The sequence below is a fragment of the Chinchilla lanigera genome, unplaced genomic scaffold, assembly GCF_000276665.1.
Source record: "Chinchilla lanigera isolate Chin_1 unplaced genomic scaffold, ChiLan1.0 scaffold00074, whole genome shotgun sequence".
NCBI classification, from domain to species: domain Eukaryota; kingdom Metazoa; phylum Chordata; class Mammalia; order Rodentia; family Chinchillidae; genus Chinchilla; species Chinchilla lanigera.
Window position 1 is genome coordinate 1447969 of NW_004955475.1, and position 16293 is coordinate 1464261.

Genomic DNA, 16293 nt, shown 5'->3' on the forward strand with positions numbered 1-16293 from the left:
TTCTTAAACAATTTTTTTTTTAAGACTGAATTAGAAAGATTATAAATCTCCTCTTGAGTATTTCAAGGGCCTCTCCAATTTAAATGCTCAAAACCAAACATGCAATCTTCCCTTACCAAAACGCAGTCTGGTCAGAGGTTCCATCTCACTGTCTGCAATTGTATCCGGTTATACAAGGCAGAAACCTTGCCTTGACACCTCCTCTCTGCCATATAGCCATTCCATCACTGAATCTTGTCCATTAAATATTTCTTGGTATTTGTTCACTTCTCTTCAACTTAGCTTCCCCTAATCTGGACTTCTGTGACTAACATCTACCCACCCCCATCCTGTCTTTTTGCTTCAGGCAGAGTGATCTTAAAACAAACAAACGAAAATACCCACAAGCCCTGTCAGGTTAATGAACCCCTTTGGGTTTCAATTGCTATCCATCTTTCTTAAAATAAAAGCAAAAATTCCTTATTATCATCACATTTATTTTGACCCTGTCTACCTTGTTTTGTTTGTTTTTTTGAGATAGGGTCTCCATATGTAGTTTAGGCTGGCCTCAAAGTCACAGCAATCCTCCTGCCTCAGTCTTCCAAGTGCAGGGATTACAGGCATGTGCCACCATGCCTGGCTCTATCTACTTCTTTAGATTCAGTTCTGCATAGACTCTTTGCTCTCTTCACTTCAGGAAAACTAGTCTTCAGTTCCTTTGTGCACCCTTCCTTATATAGGGTGTTGTTCTTTCTGCCTGGAATCATATTTCCTCCCCGCTTTCACCTAGTCCTACTCATTCTTCAGATTTTGGCTCAATCACTACTTTCTTATGGAAAATTTCCTTGACTTCTTTTTACTAGGTCAAATTTTCCTTAATGTATGGTATCATCCTTTACCTTTCTTTTGTAGTCTTTATAACAGCTGCAACTTTATATTTTTTATGCAAGTCTGTTAATGTCTGTCTCACAGGAATATAAGTTTCACAAGGATAAGAACCATACTTGAATCTACTCATGAAACCTATGTCTAGCAGTGGGCGTGGCCAAAGTAAAGGTCTTTGTACATGTTTGCTGTGAAAGCAAAAATGTCTATATAAGGCTACAGAACAGTAACATGCAAGAATATTAGTGAGATGGGCTCTCCACACAAAGATATAATTGGAACCTAAAAAATACAAAAATAGTTACTATATATAGGTACCTAACATGTAACACTTGTAAAGATACTGCTTTACATTTAATCCTCACAGCGATCCTGCAGGTATTATCCCTGTTTGGGAGACATAAAAATTGTGGCAAAAAGTGATCAAGTGACATTTTTAAAGTCACACAACTAGTAGATGACTGAGCTGATACTGGAACCCAAGTCTGTTAAAAGATCTTTCGGAGAGGGTGAGACAGGGTCTCACTATGTAGCCCAGGCTGGCCTCAAACTCATGGTGATCCTCCTGCCTGGGATTACAGATTTGCACCACCATGCCTGGTTGTTAAAAGATCTTTACTACTTTTACTCACATACTATTTTGTCTTTACCCTTCCTCTAAACATTTTTGTTATACTGCAATAAACTACCACCTGACTATTCAATAAATGCCTCCATTCACACATTACTCAGAGGGCCTCTCACTGGCAGTACAAGTATATTTATGTCTTGAAATCTGACTCTAAGGGCTTCCAAATTTTACAATAGTGATATTATCTGTGTATCAATCAGTCCCAGGAATAAAATACACAGAGCTCACAAGCAAATACTTTGCTTACTAGCTTGGGAAATCTAACATTTGAAAATTTTTCTTCAGTATTAAGAATACATTTATTTTCATACATTTTTTACTAAACTATAGAAAACTATAAACACATATGCATGTACACAAACATAACAGACACGTGTATTTTTCAATTATGAGGGTGCAGATTCTAAGCCTTAACATTTTAACAGGTTTACTTATTTTGAAAAACTGTTACTTACCAATAGAAAAGAACAAAGTAAAATAAGGCCCAAATTCCACCACCCAGCATTTTCATATCTTTCTATGCATATAAACATATATCTAATGTATATATATATATAACTTTGTGTAAATTATACTGTATATGCTCTTCTATATACCTGCCTTCTTACCACTCCAGAATGCATTATGGACATCTTTCTGCTTCAATTGCATATATACTTGGCTAAAGTCATTTGCAATAACTGGGGATTTCTTCTATAAACTCAAGACACCTTTTACAATATTTTGGCTTACCCAGCTTTAAAGTTCTTTTCCATACTAAAAAAGATAATTAAGATAACTTACTGCAATGCTGATGTGAAATATAGGATAGCTGATAGAACAGTCTAAAACAGGTGTCAACAAACTATGGCCCACCATATCTTTTCATAAAATGCTTCTTAATGGAGTAAAGCCATTTGCTTACGTATTATCTAACACTGGTTTTACACTACAATAGACCTGACTAGTTGTGGCCATCTAGCTTGGAAAATCTAAAATATTACTGTCTAGACCCTTCCTGAAAACTTGGTGACCCTTGACTGACCCTTAGATAAGGCAAATCTAGACAAGGATACAAGTCTTTATGTAATCAAGTCACACCATTTTCTCATACTAACTGTATTTTCTGTTTTCTTTTTCTTTTTGATCTTTTTGAGGCAGGATCTCACTATATAGTTCAGGCTAGTCTTGAACTTACTATGTAGTGTAGGATGGCCTCAAATTCACAGTAATCCTCCCACCTCAGCCTCCTGAGTGCTGGATTACAGGTGGGCACCACCACACCCAATTTTCTTATAGTAACTGTAACCACTGGCCTAAGTAAAATCAATTTTTATGGGTTTAGTGCTCATAAAGAGATGGGGTATAAACAACTTACTTCATATACCTTGTTCCAATTTTCCATCTCCAATTTTTGTTGACTTTGTTTAAGTTGGTTTAAACTTGGTTTAGTAAGAGAGCTTCCTACTGTTTCCTTTGTCCAGTCATCCACCAGCTTGTGTAAATCATCAGTGAACATCCCCTTCTTACTGGCTGGAGATCGCTGGCATGATGTTGTGTTACTTTCCACACTCAGTGGATCTGTAAAAAAATTAAAAAATAAAAACAAAACAAGGAGACCATGAAGAAGAATTATATGTCATAAACAGATAACTCTTCTTTGACCAATAGTGCAGTTAGCAGAACAACCCACAGGGTACAGAATGAGTACCCAGATATTATAGTTTACTTGAGACAATCCTGATTTAAAGCTGTTGTCCTGGAGTAATTACTAACAGTATCCCTTTCATTTTTAAAGGTTTCTTGATGTTTAGATGCCAAAGTAAATGGTTACTTTAAGAGAAAGTTAAATATAATAAAATCTCTAAAAATAATTACAAACTTTAATGTCTATAGCAGTTTTCTCAGGTAGATAAATACTTAGTAGAGTTAAAAAAAGAATCACAGAGCTGGAGGTATAGCTCAGAGGTAGAATGTTTGCCCAGTACACAGGAGGCCCTGGGTTTGATTCTCACACTGGAAAAAAAAAAAAACCAGAATCATAGAAAGTTTAAAATGGAGAGAACCTTAGAGGTATAATCAAAACTACTTATTGTATAATGGGGAAACTAGGCCCAGAAAAAGTAAATTGAGAAGCATCGAGTTATTTTTTTAAAAAATTTTACTGGTATATTTGTGATAGTGATTACAGTCAGTTTGGGGAATTGATACATATACATATCACATTTTTATAATATTTACTCCATCTGCTGCCTTCCCTTATTGTCTCTTCCCCAGATTCCTTTCCCATCTCTGAAGTCTCCCTCTTCTTGTTTTTTATTTCTTTTGGTACCAGGAATGGAACTAAGGACCTTGCACTTGCCAGGCAAACACTGTGCTGCTGAGCTGCATCCCCGGTCCTCCTTCCTTTTCTTAACATTTCTCTGATATTTAGCCTTCTGTGTCTGATTTATTTCACTTACTATCACAGTTTTAAGATCCATCCATTTTTCCTACAAGTGACTCAAATTTATCCTTTATGGTTGAGTAGTACTCCATTTTGTGTACATACAACATTTTCTTTTTTTTAAGCCTCTTTTTAAAATTTTAAAGACAATAATAACAAATAATGAAATGATACAGAATTTCAAAACAAGATGACAGGAAATTAACAATGGTTATTATATTGCATATTGTTATCTTCAAAGTAGTTGCTCAGATTACCAGATACAGGCATGTAAGACTGATCAAATAATATAAACACTAACTCTTCCTTTCAACGAACTAATAGAAATTAGTAGCATAGCAGGATACAAAGTCAACAGAAATCAATAGCATTCCTATACACATTTTCTTTTTATCTGTTCATCTGTTGATGGGCATGTAGGCCACTTCTATGACTTAGCTATTGTGAATTGCGCTGTTATACGCATTATTATTATTTTTTTGAGACAGGGTCTTATACTATATAGTTCAGGCCGGTCTTAAACTCACTGTGTAGCCTAGGCTGGCCTCAAACTTGTACTGATCCTGCTGCCTCAGGCTCCCAAGTGATGAGATTATAGGCATGTGCCATTGTGCCTAGCTATAAACATGGTTATGCATGTAGCACTGTAATATGATGACTTTAACTCAGAAAGATACCCAGAAGAGGTATAGCTGGAGCAAATAAAATGTCTACTTTTAGTTTTTTGAGGACTCTCCTTACTGCTTCTCATAGTGGTTGTACTAGTTTACATTCCCACCAACAGTTCAGAAGGGTTCCTTTTTCCTCACAACCTTGTCAGAATTTGTTGTTTGTTGAGTCCTTGATAATGGCCATTCTTACTGGAGTAAGATGGAATCACTGTGTGTCTGCATGTGCACACGTGTGCATGTGTGCATGCACATATATTGTGGGACTACGGATACAATGAACTAATCCCCAGCTCCCACCTGTTTTTTTTTAAAAAAAACATTTTGAGACAGGGTGTCCTAATTTGCCCACACTGGGCTCACAGTTGTGATCCTCTTGCCTCAGCCTCACAGAGTGCTGTGATTGTAGTCATGTGCCACAATGCCTGGCTTATACATTACTTTTGAGACAATTACTTAAACACAGGAGGTCATTGTCAAAGGGTTTTGAAGGATGAGTAAGAGCCAGGTGAATTAGCTAGAATTTAATTAGACAAGAGAAGCAAATCCTCTGGCTATCCTAATCACTTCTAAGGCAGCAAGCTCTTTCCTTACTTCAGTTCTGCCCTCAATACTCCTCCAAACACCTACCCAGCTCAGGGAGCACTGCCATCTCCTCCAGGAAACAGCCCTCCCTCCTGAAGATAGAGAGCCAGGAGGAGCAGAGCAGAGAGAACATTGCAGGGGTTAGTCAAATTTAGGCCAAGAGGAAGTCACCCCCTACATGGCCATTTGATCCATCAAGTCCCGCCCCTTACCTATCCACCTCCACCTGCACCTGGAAGCCCCTTAGTATTGTTTTTATTTGCATTCCCCTAAAGGCCAAAGGTACTGAACAATTTTCTTGTATTTATTGACCATTTGTACTTCTGAGAAGTACCTATTCATTTCAGTTGCCCACTTTTTTAACTGGGTCTTTTATTGGTAGGGGTCCTAAATTTTTTCAATGGTTTATGTATTCTAGATATTAGTCCTGATATGCCTGAGTTCTTATAACCAGTTACCAGGAAAGGCAGGCCAGGAACTCTAAAGCAAGGACTCTTGTCAATGTACCATGTTGACTTTCAACAAACACTGGAAAATTGGAATCACACTTTATTTTCTACCAATATTTGTTTATATTAAAATTTAAAAAGACTGTGTGTCTGGAATGAGGACACTGAAGGTTTAATGAGACTCATGAGTACTGAAGCATAAGATGCTCAAATGAAAGAAATTAATTACAGATGATTGTATCAGTGCAAAATTTCCTAATCTGAACACCATACTGTCTTTATATTAAAATGTAGTACTATTACTCATGCTTATTAAATCATTTTCATAGAAAAGATTAATAGAGTTCTACCTACTAATTTACAAACCAACAATTTACAGGGTGGGTCTAAAATCAATTTTAGACAACACGGTTCTGAAATTTCAACAACATTTCCAGGATTTAATTAGACAAGCACGTGGACCTTTTATGCACGTTATGGCCATTTTTGAAACATGAAAAATTACACAAAGTGCAAAAGACAATGCAATAAGCCAACCAAATACTTTTCTTTGCTATCTTTGAACCAATATCATGCTATTTTATAGATGGGGAAATAGACACAGAAGGTAAACAAATAGGGACATATGCTGGGGATAGAATTCAGGTTTCTTGCTGGGCATTGGGGTGCACTCCTATAATCCCAGCACTCAGGAGGCTAAAGCAGAATTGCTTGGAGCTGGGGGTCAGCCTGCGGCTACACAGTGAGTTCAAGGCCAGCCTTAATTACACAGCAAGATCCTGTCTCAAAACAAAACAAAATAACCCAAAAAACACAAAACAAAACAAAAAGAATTCAGGTTTCCTACTGTTATTGTTAGGTCAGTGTGCCTTCCACTATACCATGACATACTAAATAATAAACTGAAAATTAGATGAAGAAATTGCTTAACAAGGAAGAACATGATAATCTCCATGATGGCTTATATAGTCTGTGATTCTCTTTGAACACTGTAATACTGAAAGATTAAATTCAAGGAGGTTAAATATTAACAGGAAACATTAGTGAGAACTGCTTAATAGTGTAATGAATTGGAACATTCACAGGTAAGAGTTTTATAACAATAATGTATACTAATTTGAAGCATCATGATACACCAGAATAACATTTAAATCTTGTTGGAATTCTTAGTTTTCAAAGGCTTAAAATCTTGAGACACACAAGTAAGTTTGTAACAAAAATATCATTTTTTCTTGTTATCTGTCTGCACATTCACCTAGCTCTCTGACAACTTTGTTGAAGGAACAAATAGCACAACAAAGTTAAAGAAGATTTCAGAGGTAACACCTTTATAGATTAAAAAGAGAAGATAACTTTCATTATCCCGAAAGTTTTGGCCACTTAGCTTCCCTTAGGAGTACTTTTGTACACACTCCCTTTGGCTTCTAAAAAATATGTTGCAGACAGGTAGGTTATTTATTTATTTTGTTCTACTGGGGATTAAACGCAAGACTTTTACACTGAACTATATCCCCAGCCATTTTTTATTTTTTATTTTGAGACAGGGTCTTGCTAGGATGCTAATTTGCCCAGGCTGGGCTTGAACCTGCTATCCTCCAGCCTCAGCCTCCTATAGCATGAAAAGTAGCTTTAAATGTCATGCATTAAAGAACATTTCTGCACTAAGGAAAAACACAAGATCAGGAGTTGTGTACAACTGGAGTGGAAGAAATTATCTGGAATACTAGATTGGCACTTAGTGATGGTTGTTGCACTAGGGGCACAAGAGCCAACAACGGGAGGAAAAACTATTAACAAATTAAGTACTGTATTTAAATAGAACAGGGGCTAGGGTAATAATACTTCTAGGTAAGCAACTGAAAACTCTACACACACCCACCAAAAGTTTCTAAGAACAATTGTCACATAATAAGAAAAAAAAGGACATTTGAATGTTCTTTAGCCTAACTATGCTTTACATATGATATAGGAATTTATTGATTGATTAAAATATTCATATTATACTGTAAAAGATCACTTAATTTTTTTGTCAATCAGATTTTATTGGTACATTTTTGATACACATAATGATCACATTCATCATAGAGAATTTGTACCTGTACATGATATAACTTGATTCTTTTTTTCCCGTTCCCCTCCCCTCCTTTTAATCCCTCCCTCCCCTCTCCAGTTACACAAACTTTGTTTCCATTTTTTCATTCTTTTTTCCCTTCTTTTCTTGCCCCTTCCCCATTTGAATATTTTCTTCCTATTTCTCAATACTTAATATACAATTTGGTCCTTATTTACACTTTGTTTCTCACACCAGAGAAACAATACAGTATTTACACATATGTGTCCAATTCACTTAAGAGTATGGTCTCAAGGTGCATCCATTTACCTAGGAATGTCTCAAGCTTATTGTTCTTTATGGCAGAGTAGTACCCCATTGTATAAAAAACCCACAACTTCTTTATCCATTCACCAGTGGATGGGGATTTGGGCTGTTTCCAAGATATGCTTATTACCAACTGTGCTGCTGTAAACATGGGTGTGCATATATTGCTGTGGTGTGATGCTTTTAATTCTTTTGAGAAGATGCCCACAAGGGAAACAGCTGGGTCAAAAAAGACCACTTAATTTAAATCAGGTGTGGTGGTACATGCCATAGGCATGTACCTAGATACTCGGGAAACTAAGTAGGAAGATCACAAGATCAAGCCCAACCCAGGCAATTTAGCAACTTAGCGAGACCATCTCAAAATTAAAAAAAGAAAATTAAAAAGGGTAGGAATGTAGCTTAGTGTGAGGGCCCTGAGTTTACTCCCCAGTTAGGAGATGCAGGCTGTGACCACTTAAAGTTCACAACAAGAAAATGAGTACTCAGCAAATGTAATTTATGATAGGTGGTACCAATATTACTTATTAACCTCAAAGATACTCATTAATATTCATTTGTTACTGATGAAATAAATAAAACCAGAATCAGTCCTTGGTGCTCTTTTTTGTTCTCTGCCCACAAGATAATGCCTATATTCAGGTAATTTCAGTGATTATCCCTCTGCAAATGTCTAAATCAATCTCCCTCCTCCCACGCGCTCTCTCTCTCTCCCTCATTTTTTTTTTTTTCCTGGAGATAGTGTCTCACTATGTAGTTCAGGCTGGTTTTGAACTCACTATGTAGCCCAGACTGGATTTGAACCCACAGTGATCCTCCTGCCTAGCCTCCCCAGTGCTGGGATTGAAAGGGGAAAACTGTACAAGGAAAAATTGTTCTTTAAAAAAAAAAAAAAGAAAAATTGTTCTTTATAAAATTTTGTTCTTTTTGAAGCTGCCTAGCCCTGTAACTGTTTAATGGCTGTGTCATTGCTTTCTTGACCCCCTGTAACCATGATAACATAACCAAACATTCAGGATACTTGATTGTACCAAGCTGTGTGGTCATTAATCTAGCCTTATAACTGATGGTCATTAGTCTAGACCTGTAACCGATGATCTCACCTTGCTAGCTAATCAGAAGAACTACCAGGCTGTCCTGTCCTGCCTTTGTAACCCCTGCTTATGCTTCATATAAAAATGCTAGCTTATAGACACTTGTTTCCTGGCTTTTGTTGGAAATTATCCCAGCCAGGACTAGTGTAACATAAAGGTGTTCACTGTCTCCCGACTTCCTCAGGTGTTGTTCCTTTCCAGGACTCAGTTTTTCTACAAAAGGATTACAGGCACGTGCAACCATTCATGGCAAAATATCTAAATCTCTTTTCAGTATCAGTTTCATACTCAATTCCCAAATGTGCTTTTCTCCCTGGATATCAATAAATCATTCAGTTCAATACACTAGTATCAAACCTATCATGGTCCTGGCATGACAGTTCACGTATATGTCATATTTCTGTACCTCATTTTCTCCAGACTATCCAGATTCAGATCCACAAACACACACATATACATTCTATGGAATGAAAATTCATCCTGATTGTTTATTGTACATTCATTCTCATTTCTACAATTCTCTAAACTCTTAATCATCTCATGCATTCCAATGATCTAAATGAACTTACTTCCTGATTCTCACCCATGTATTCTTCACACTGCTATCAGACTAATACCAGTTAAATGTTTTTTTTCAAGTTGGGTATGGTGGTACATCCCTGTTATCCCAACACTCAGGAGGCTGAGGCAGGAGGATGGCCTGAAGTTTGAGGCCAGCCTGGGTGGGGTACACAGTGAGTTCAAGGCCATCTCAAATTACATAGTGAGACAACAAGAACAACAACAAAATGCCATTTTCAGCATTTCACTCCTCTGCAGGAAAGAAAAAATACCAGTGTTCTTTAATGCTAACAACAGGTTCTCAACTTGTTTAGGTGGCAAAGTCCTTGGGAATCATGCTTGTCTTGATAGAACAAATGCATTACCTTATTATTTTTAAATAGTTATTTATTAAGCTTACGTATAGAACTGCGTGTTAAATCAGACACATTATCTTACACTAAATTCTAGCATAGACAAACTATGGCAAGATTTTTTTCAAGAAAGTATGGAAGAAAAACTTTCTAGGGTAAGCCTTCCATTTCACCTATATGTTATACTGTCTTTGTCCCAACTAAGTCTTTCATTTTACCATTTGCATGCCTTAATGGAATTTTACCTGACAGTTCTTCCCACTAACTTCAAACTTGCCCATTTATGCTTAAGAGCAACTCAAATCCTATCTGCTGCACAAAGCATTTTCAGACCATTATTCCTCTTGACAATCTTCCATTTACTCCTCTCAGTCTACTGCAGATACAATTTACAGCTTTGGAGTCAGACAGACTTCGATTCCCTCACTTACTGAGATCCTAAGACAGTTTCTTTACTTCACTAACTACATTATCCTTACCTATTAGAGACAAAAAACACTGGTGTCTGTACACTTTGCAAAGTTGTTATGAGGATTAAGAACAGGTACAGTGTGCAGTGTGATTATCTTTCAGCATTCTAAAGATTACCCATTATCATGGTTTGTTTCTAGATGTCCCTCCAAAGCCTCATGCAGTGATGGGGTGGGCTTCCAGAGTTTAGGATTGATTCATGGTCCAATACTGGGATTATGGGTGTGAGTACTACACCCGCCCTGGGGCAGGTAGTTTGCATTCAATGTAAGGGAGGGAAAGAGCCTGCTCTCTCCCACTCCCTTTTTGCTCTTGTTGCTTTCGCTATCTTCTGCTACCATGAACTGTTGTCCTCTTTCATGTGCCATTCTGCCTTGGAGCCAGCCAAGTATGGACTGAAACCTCCACAAAATGTAAGCTAAATAAACCTTTCCTTCCTTAATTTTGGGTGTTGGGTATTTGTCCCAGCAATGAGAAAAAAGTAAGACAACCATTTTATGACTTACTAAAGGTCTCACAGGTGTCAGTATACAGATACATTCATGGCTAAGGTTTATTATAATGCAATGATACACAGTAGAGATGGAAAAAAAAGAGTCCAGAAAAATTTAAACACAGAATTATTTATGCTTTCTCCCTATTGTGAGGGTACAACATGAGCCTGCTTTTTACTCCAGCAACAACCAAAAAATACAGCAACGGTTGTAACAACTTTCTGCTCAGGAAGCCCAGTAGATACTATGTTTTCATTTGAGGCTGGTCACACAGGCAAATACCAAAATTCCATAGTCTCCAAAGGTAAACAGGCAATCAGCATAAATCACATTATTTGTAGCAATAGACTGAACAAAGTAAACTACTTACTATTTAGGAAACAGAGGGAAAACAAGTTCCCACACATCAGGCAAGGGCCAAACTTGCAATTAGATCTTTCCAAATATGAGAGTCTGATGCCTATTATATTAACTCTATCCTGCAGTTGAGCACAATGCTCATATTATAAGTTAACTATACACATACATTGCCATAATATTGCAATGCTGTGCATCAAATTATATTTCCCAAATGGAAAGAGAACCAAGAGATGGAGGGAGAGGAGGGGAAGGGGAAGTAAAAAGAACTAAGCTGTGTTATGTACATGTACCAACTCCAGTGATGAATGTAATCTTTCCTAGCACTCTGGGGAGGCTGACGCAGGAGGATCTAAAGTTCCAGCCCAGCCCAGGTAACTCAGAGACTTACGTAACCCCATCTCAAAATAAAACTTAAAAAGACCTTGGGATGTAACTCAGTGGTAGAGCACCTGTGAGATTAATCCCTAGTATTACAAAACAAATAATTAATTCCTTCACTATAGAGTCTCCTATAATGTGTTAATATGAACTCAAAATTTGAAAAAATAGAAATAATATACATTTCCCCAATTTTCCCAGAGAACATATATATCTCACAGGAGGACTAGAAAAGTAGCACGTGCCCAGGGGATACTGGAGGGCCCAAACTACACACAGACATCATTGACTGACAGAGCCTAGACAAAGAAGAGGCATGAGAGATCCTAGAAGAAATTAAAAGCTGGGTCAGACTAGAAAATGGCCTGTTAGCTTAATGGGCTTATAAACCCACATACAGCAAACAGAAGACAGTGTAAGCATTTATGGCTTAAGGTATTTTTTCCTTTGTTTTTGTTTTGAGACAAGGTCTCCCTATGTAGTCCAGGCTGGTCTTGAATGCACGGGAATTTTCCTGGCACAGACTCCCCAGTGCTGAGATTATAGGCATGTGCCACCAAGCCCGGAGACTTGAGGTATTTGAACACAACCCCTAAACTTTGGCTGACAGGAAACAATGCACACATGGGGGATATTTCTAGGAAGCCAGGCTTAAAAGGAAAAGCAAAGGGAAGTAATTCAGCTGGGAACTTGTAAACGTCATGATGAACAGGCTGCATATATTTACTCCACCACAAAAGCTGGAAAGAGTGCATGGAACAGATATATGAAGATTTCGAATAGTAAACAGAATTCCAACATTCACATAAAATACAGAAATATCCCTATTTTACCCTCTTTTTTCCATACCCTTCATATTGCTGCTCACTAGCCCACAAGTGGCAGAGTGGTGACAGTCAAAAGCCACAATAGTCGTTCAGGGAAGCCAAACCTGAGGGACAGAATGCCCTATGCAAAGAAACAGGACAATTTCAACTCATGAAAAAATATAATCAACAGATAGTAATGTCAAGGTGATACAAATGTTAGAATTGTTTGACAAGACCTTAAAGCAGCTATTATAAAAATGTCCAGATAAGCTGGGTGCATAATGCATGCCTGTAACACCAGCTTCTCAAGAGGCTGAGAGAGTGGGATCACAAATTCGAGTGTAACCTGGGAAAATTAGTGAGGCTCAAAATTTTAAAAAGTAAATAAGGGCCCTGGGGATATAGCTCAGAGGCATAGCGCCTGCCTGGCAAGGTCCTGAGCTCAAAGCTGGTAACAAAAGTAAGTAAGTAAATAAATAAATAGGGCTTAAAATGTAACTCAGTGGTAGAGTGCTTACCTAGCATGTATGAGGCCCTGAATTTAATCCCTGGTACTACCACAAAAAAAGCTCAAATAAGAAAGCATTAAAACTCTTGAACCTAGGGGCAAAATAGTCACAGTAAAAAAATAGAGGATATAAAGAACATTGATGAAACTTTAGAGCCAAAAATAAAACCAAAAACATTTAAAAATCTCCCTAGATGGGCTCAATAGCAGAGAGATGACAGAAATTTAAATTTGTCATTTTTAAAGTGAATAAAACCTTAAAATTTCAAGACAAGATAATAGGAGGGTAACAATGGTTAATACATTGCATATTGTTCTCTTTAAATTAGCTACTCAGAGTACAAGATATAGGCATTTAATTGTCCAAACAAATGAGCACAGACCTTTTGCATGTCCCTTCCTTCTTTTCTCCTTTCCCCTATCCCAGTTTCTCTTTCCTTTTGAACGGTTTCTTCCCATTTCACAATATCTATTGTACATTTTAGATGTTATTTACTCTTTCAGCATCTCACACAAGGGAGACAAAACAATATTGGCATATGTGCATCTGGTTTATTTCACTTATCAGTCTGGCCTTGAGTTGCATCCATTTACCTATAAAAGTCTCCAGTTTATCCTTCTTTATAGCTGAGTAGTACTCCATTGTATAAAAAGACCACATCTTTTTTTTTTTCTTTTTTTGTCTTTTTGAGAGAAGATCTTGCTATTCAGTTCAGGCTGGCCTTGAGTTCACTTTGTAGCCCAGGCTGGTCTCAAACTTGCAGCGATCCTCCTGCCTCAGCCTCCCCAGTGCTGGGATTATAGGTGTGCACCACCACACCTGGTGACCATATTTTTTTTTGATCCATTCCTTGGTTGATGGGCCTTTGGGGTGTTTCCAAGATCTAGCTATTACAAATTGTGCTGCATAGGTACATATATTGGTGTGGTATGATGTTTTTAATTTTTCTGGGAAGATACCCAGAAGAGGAATAGCTAGTTCAAATAGGACCTCCAATCCTAGTTTTTTGAGGAATCTCCACACTCATTTCCACAGTGGTTGCACCAGTCTACACTCAGAAATTTAAATCTGAACAACAGAAGATTGATAAACACATGAAAAGAACCTAAGGGACAATACAAGACAAAAATAAGAGGCCTAAAATTTGAATCATCAAAGTTCCAGAAGAAGAATTTTACAATAAAGAGTATGTGGTAAGAATAATATTTTTGAAGAAATAATATTGAAAACTTGTCAAAATCTACAAGTATATAAACCTACAGATTCAAGAAGCTCAATGAGCCAACCACGGTGGTGGTCCTAGAACTCTAGGAGGATGTGGCAGGAAGATCTCCAAATTGAGGCTGAGGCAGGAAGTTCAAGCACAACCTGGCAACTTAGTGACTTAACAAGACCCTGTCTCAAAATAAAAAGGAAAAAGACTGGATGTAGCTCAATGCAAAGGCCCTGGGTTTAATCCCCAGTACCAGCAAGGGGGACAAAAAAGCACACTGAAACCCAAACAGGAATGAACAGAGACACTCATGCCCAGACACAAAATAATTGTGAGACTGAAGAAAAAATTGCTAAAAACTGAGAAGGATAATGAGAAGGATAGCCAGGTATCATGGCACATGCTTGTCATCCCAGCACATGGGAGGCTGAGGCAGGTGGACTCAAATTCTAGGCCACCCTGTGCTACATAGTGGGCTCAAGGCTAGCCTGAATTATATAGTAAGACTTTGTCTCAAAACAAAATGAAATAAAAAATTAAAGAGAAACACAATTTTGAAAGTAATCAGCAAACAATAACGTTTTTTCTCTTCTCTTGTCTTTTCTTTCTTTCTTTTTCTTTCTCTCTCCTTTCCTTCCTTCCTCCCTTCCTCCTCCTTTCTGAGACAGGGTCTTGTTATGGAATTCAGGGTAGCCTTGAACTCACTACATTGCCCAGGCTGGCCTGGAACTTGTGGTGATCCTCCTTCCCAAGCTTACCCAGTGCTAGGACTAGAGGTGTGCACCACTATACCTGGCTTAATGCATTTCTTGTTCAGGGAAAAAGCATTCAAATTACTATGTTTTGGTGGTTTTTTGTTTTGTTTTGTCACAAAGGAAGACAGAAGGAAGTGGCATAACATTTTATATCTGATAATCCAGAATTTTATATAAAGCAAAAATAAATATCCTTCAGGAATGTAGGTGAGAAAGAGACATTTCAGATAAAAAAACCCGAGAGAATCTGTCATTAACAAACCTGCTCTAAAACAAGGGCCTGAATGTTTTCTCAATTTTTATTTTTTCGTAGTACATGTTTGCAATACTTAATGATTACATTCCTCGTGGGGTGTTGGTGCACAGACACATAGCACATCTTGATTATTTGTCATCCCCTCCTGCTTCCTTCCCTTTCCTCTCCATCTCAGTCTCCTTCCCATTTGCAAAAATCTATCTCCCTATTTCCTATTATCTACCTTTTATTTTGCTCTTTATTTATATTTTAGGTTTCTCATATAAAAGAAACCATGTGATATTTAAGCCTGTGTGTCTGATTTATTTCACTTAACATTTTCTCAACGTACATCCATTTTCCTACAAATGACTCAAATTTATCTTTCTTTATGGAAGAGTAGTAATAGTACATAAATAAGACATAAACACAGCCAAGGACTTTCTGAGCAGAACCACAATATGCAAAAAATAACATCAAGAATCAACAAATGGGCCAGGCATGGTGGTGTACGCCTGAAATCCCAACACTCCAGAGGCTGAGGCAGGAGGATTGCCATGAGTTTGAGGCCAGCCTTGACTACATAGTGGGGTCCAAGGCTAGGCTACAGAGTGAGACCCTGTCCCACCCCTCAATCAACAAATGGAATATCAAATTTAAAAGCTTCTGTACAGCAAAGTAAACAACCAACGGAGTGTGGACACAACCTACAGAATGAGAAAAATGTTGCCAGCTATTTCTCAGAAGACTAGTATCTAAAATATATAAAGGGCTTTGAATTTTTCTTTTTAAATCTTGAACTGTTTGCAAAAACTCACTCCAGAGCTGAGGTTGTGTACCTCACCGGTGATGGATTAGAGCTGGAGATATGAATGCATATTTACCTTAATACAGATACAAAGGCTACATACAGAAATATTCACACATGTGTACCTGTATGTGTATCTGTGTATTTCCTTATCTGCCAGCTAAGAGGGCTTAGAAGCAATGCTACCTCAAGCATACAGATCTTGGTTTCTAATACCATACTGTAATAAAAATACTGGAGACCAGTACTCAAAA

The 16293-nt window shown here is 37.6% G+C and overlaps 1 protein-coding gene across 5 annotated transcripts in view; it reads right to left on the bottom strand.

The window, feature by feature from the left end:
• The window catches only part of Wnk3 (WNK lysine deficient protein kinase 3), a 200532-nt gene that overhangs the window by 6901 nt on the left and 177338 nt on the right, over window positions 1-16293 (bottom strand). For all 5 annotated transcript variants that reach the window (XM_013502859.1, XM_013502858.1, XM_013502860.1 and 2 more), the window contains one exon: window positions 2853-3055. In XM_013502859.1, coding sequence (XP_013358313.1) covers window positions 2853-3055 — 203 coding nt within the window. The remainder of the gene's footprint in view (window positions 1-2852; window positions 3056-16293) is intronic.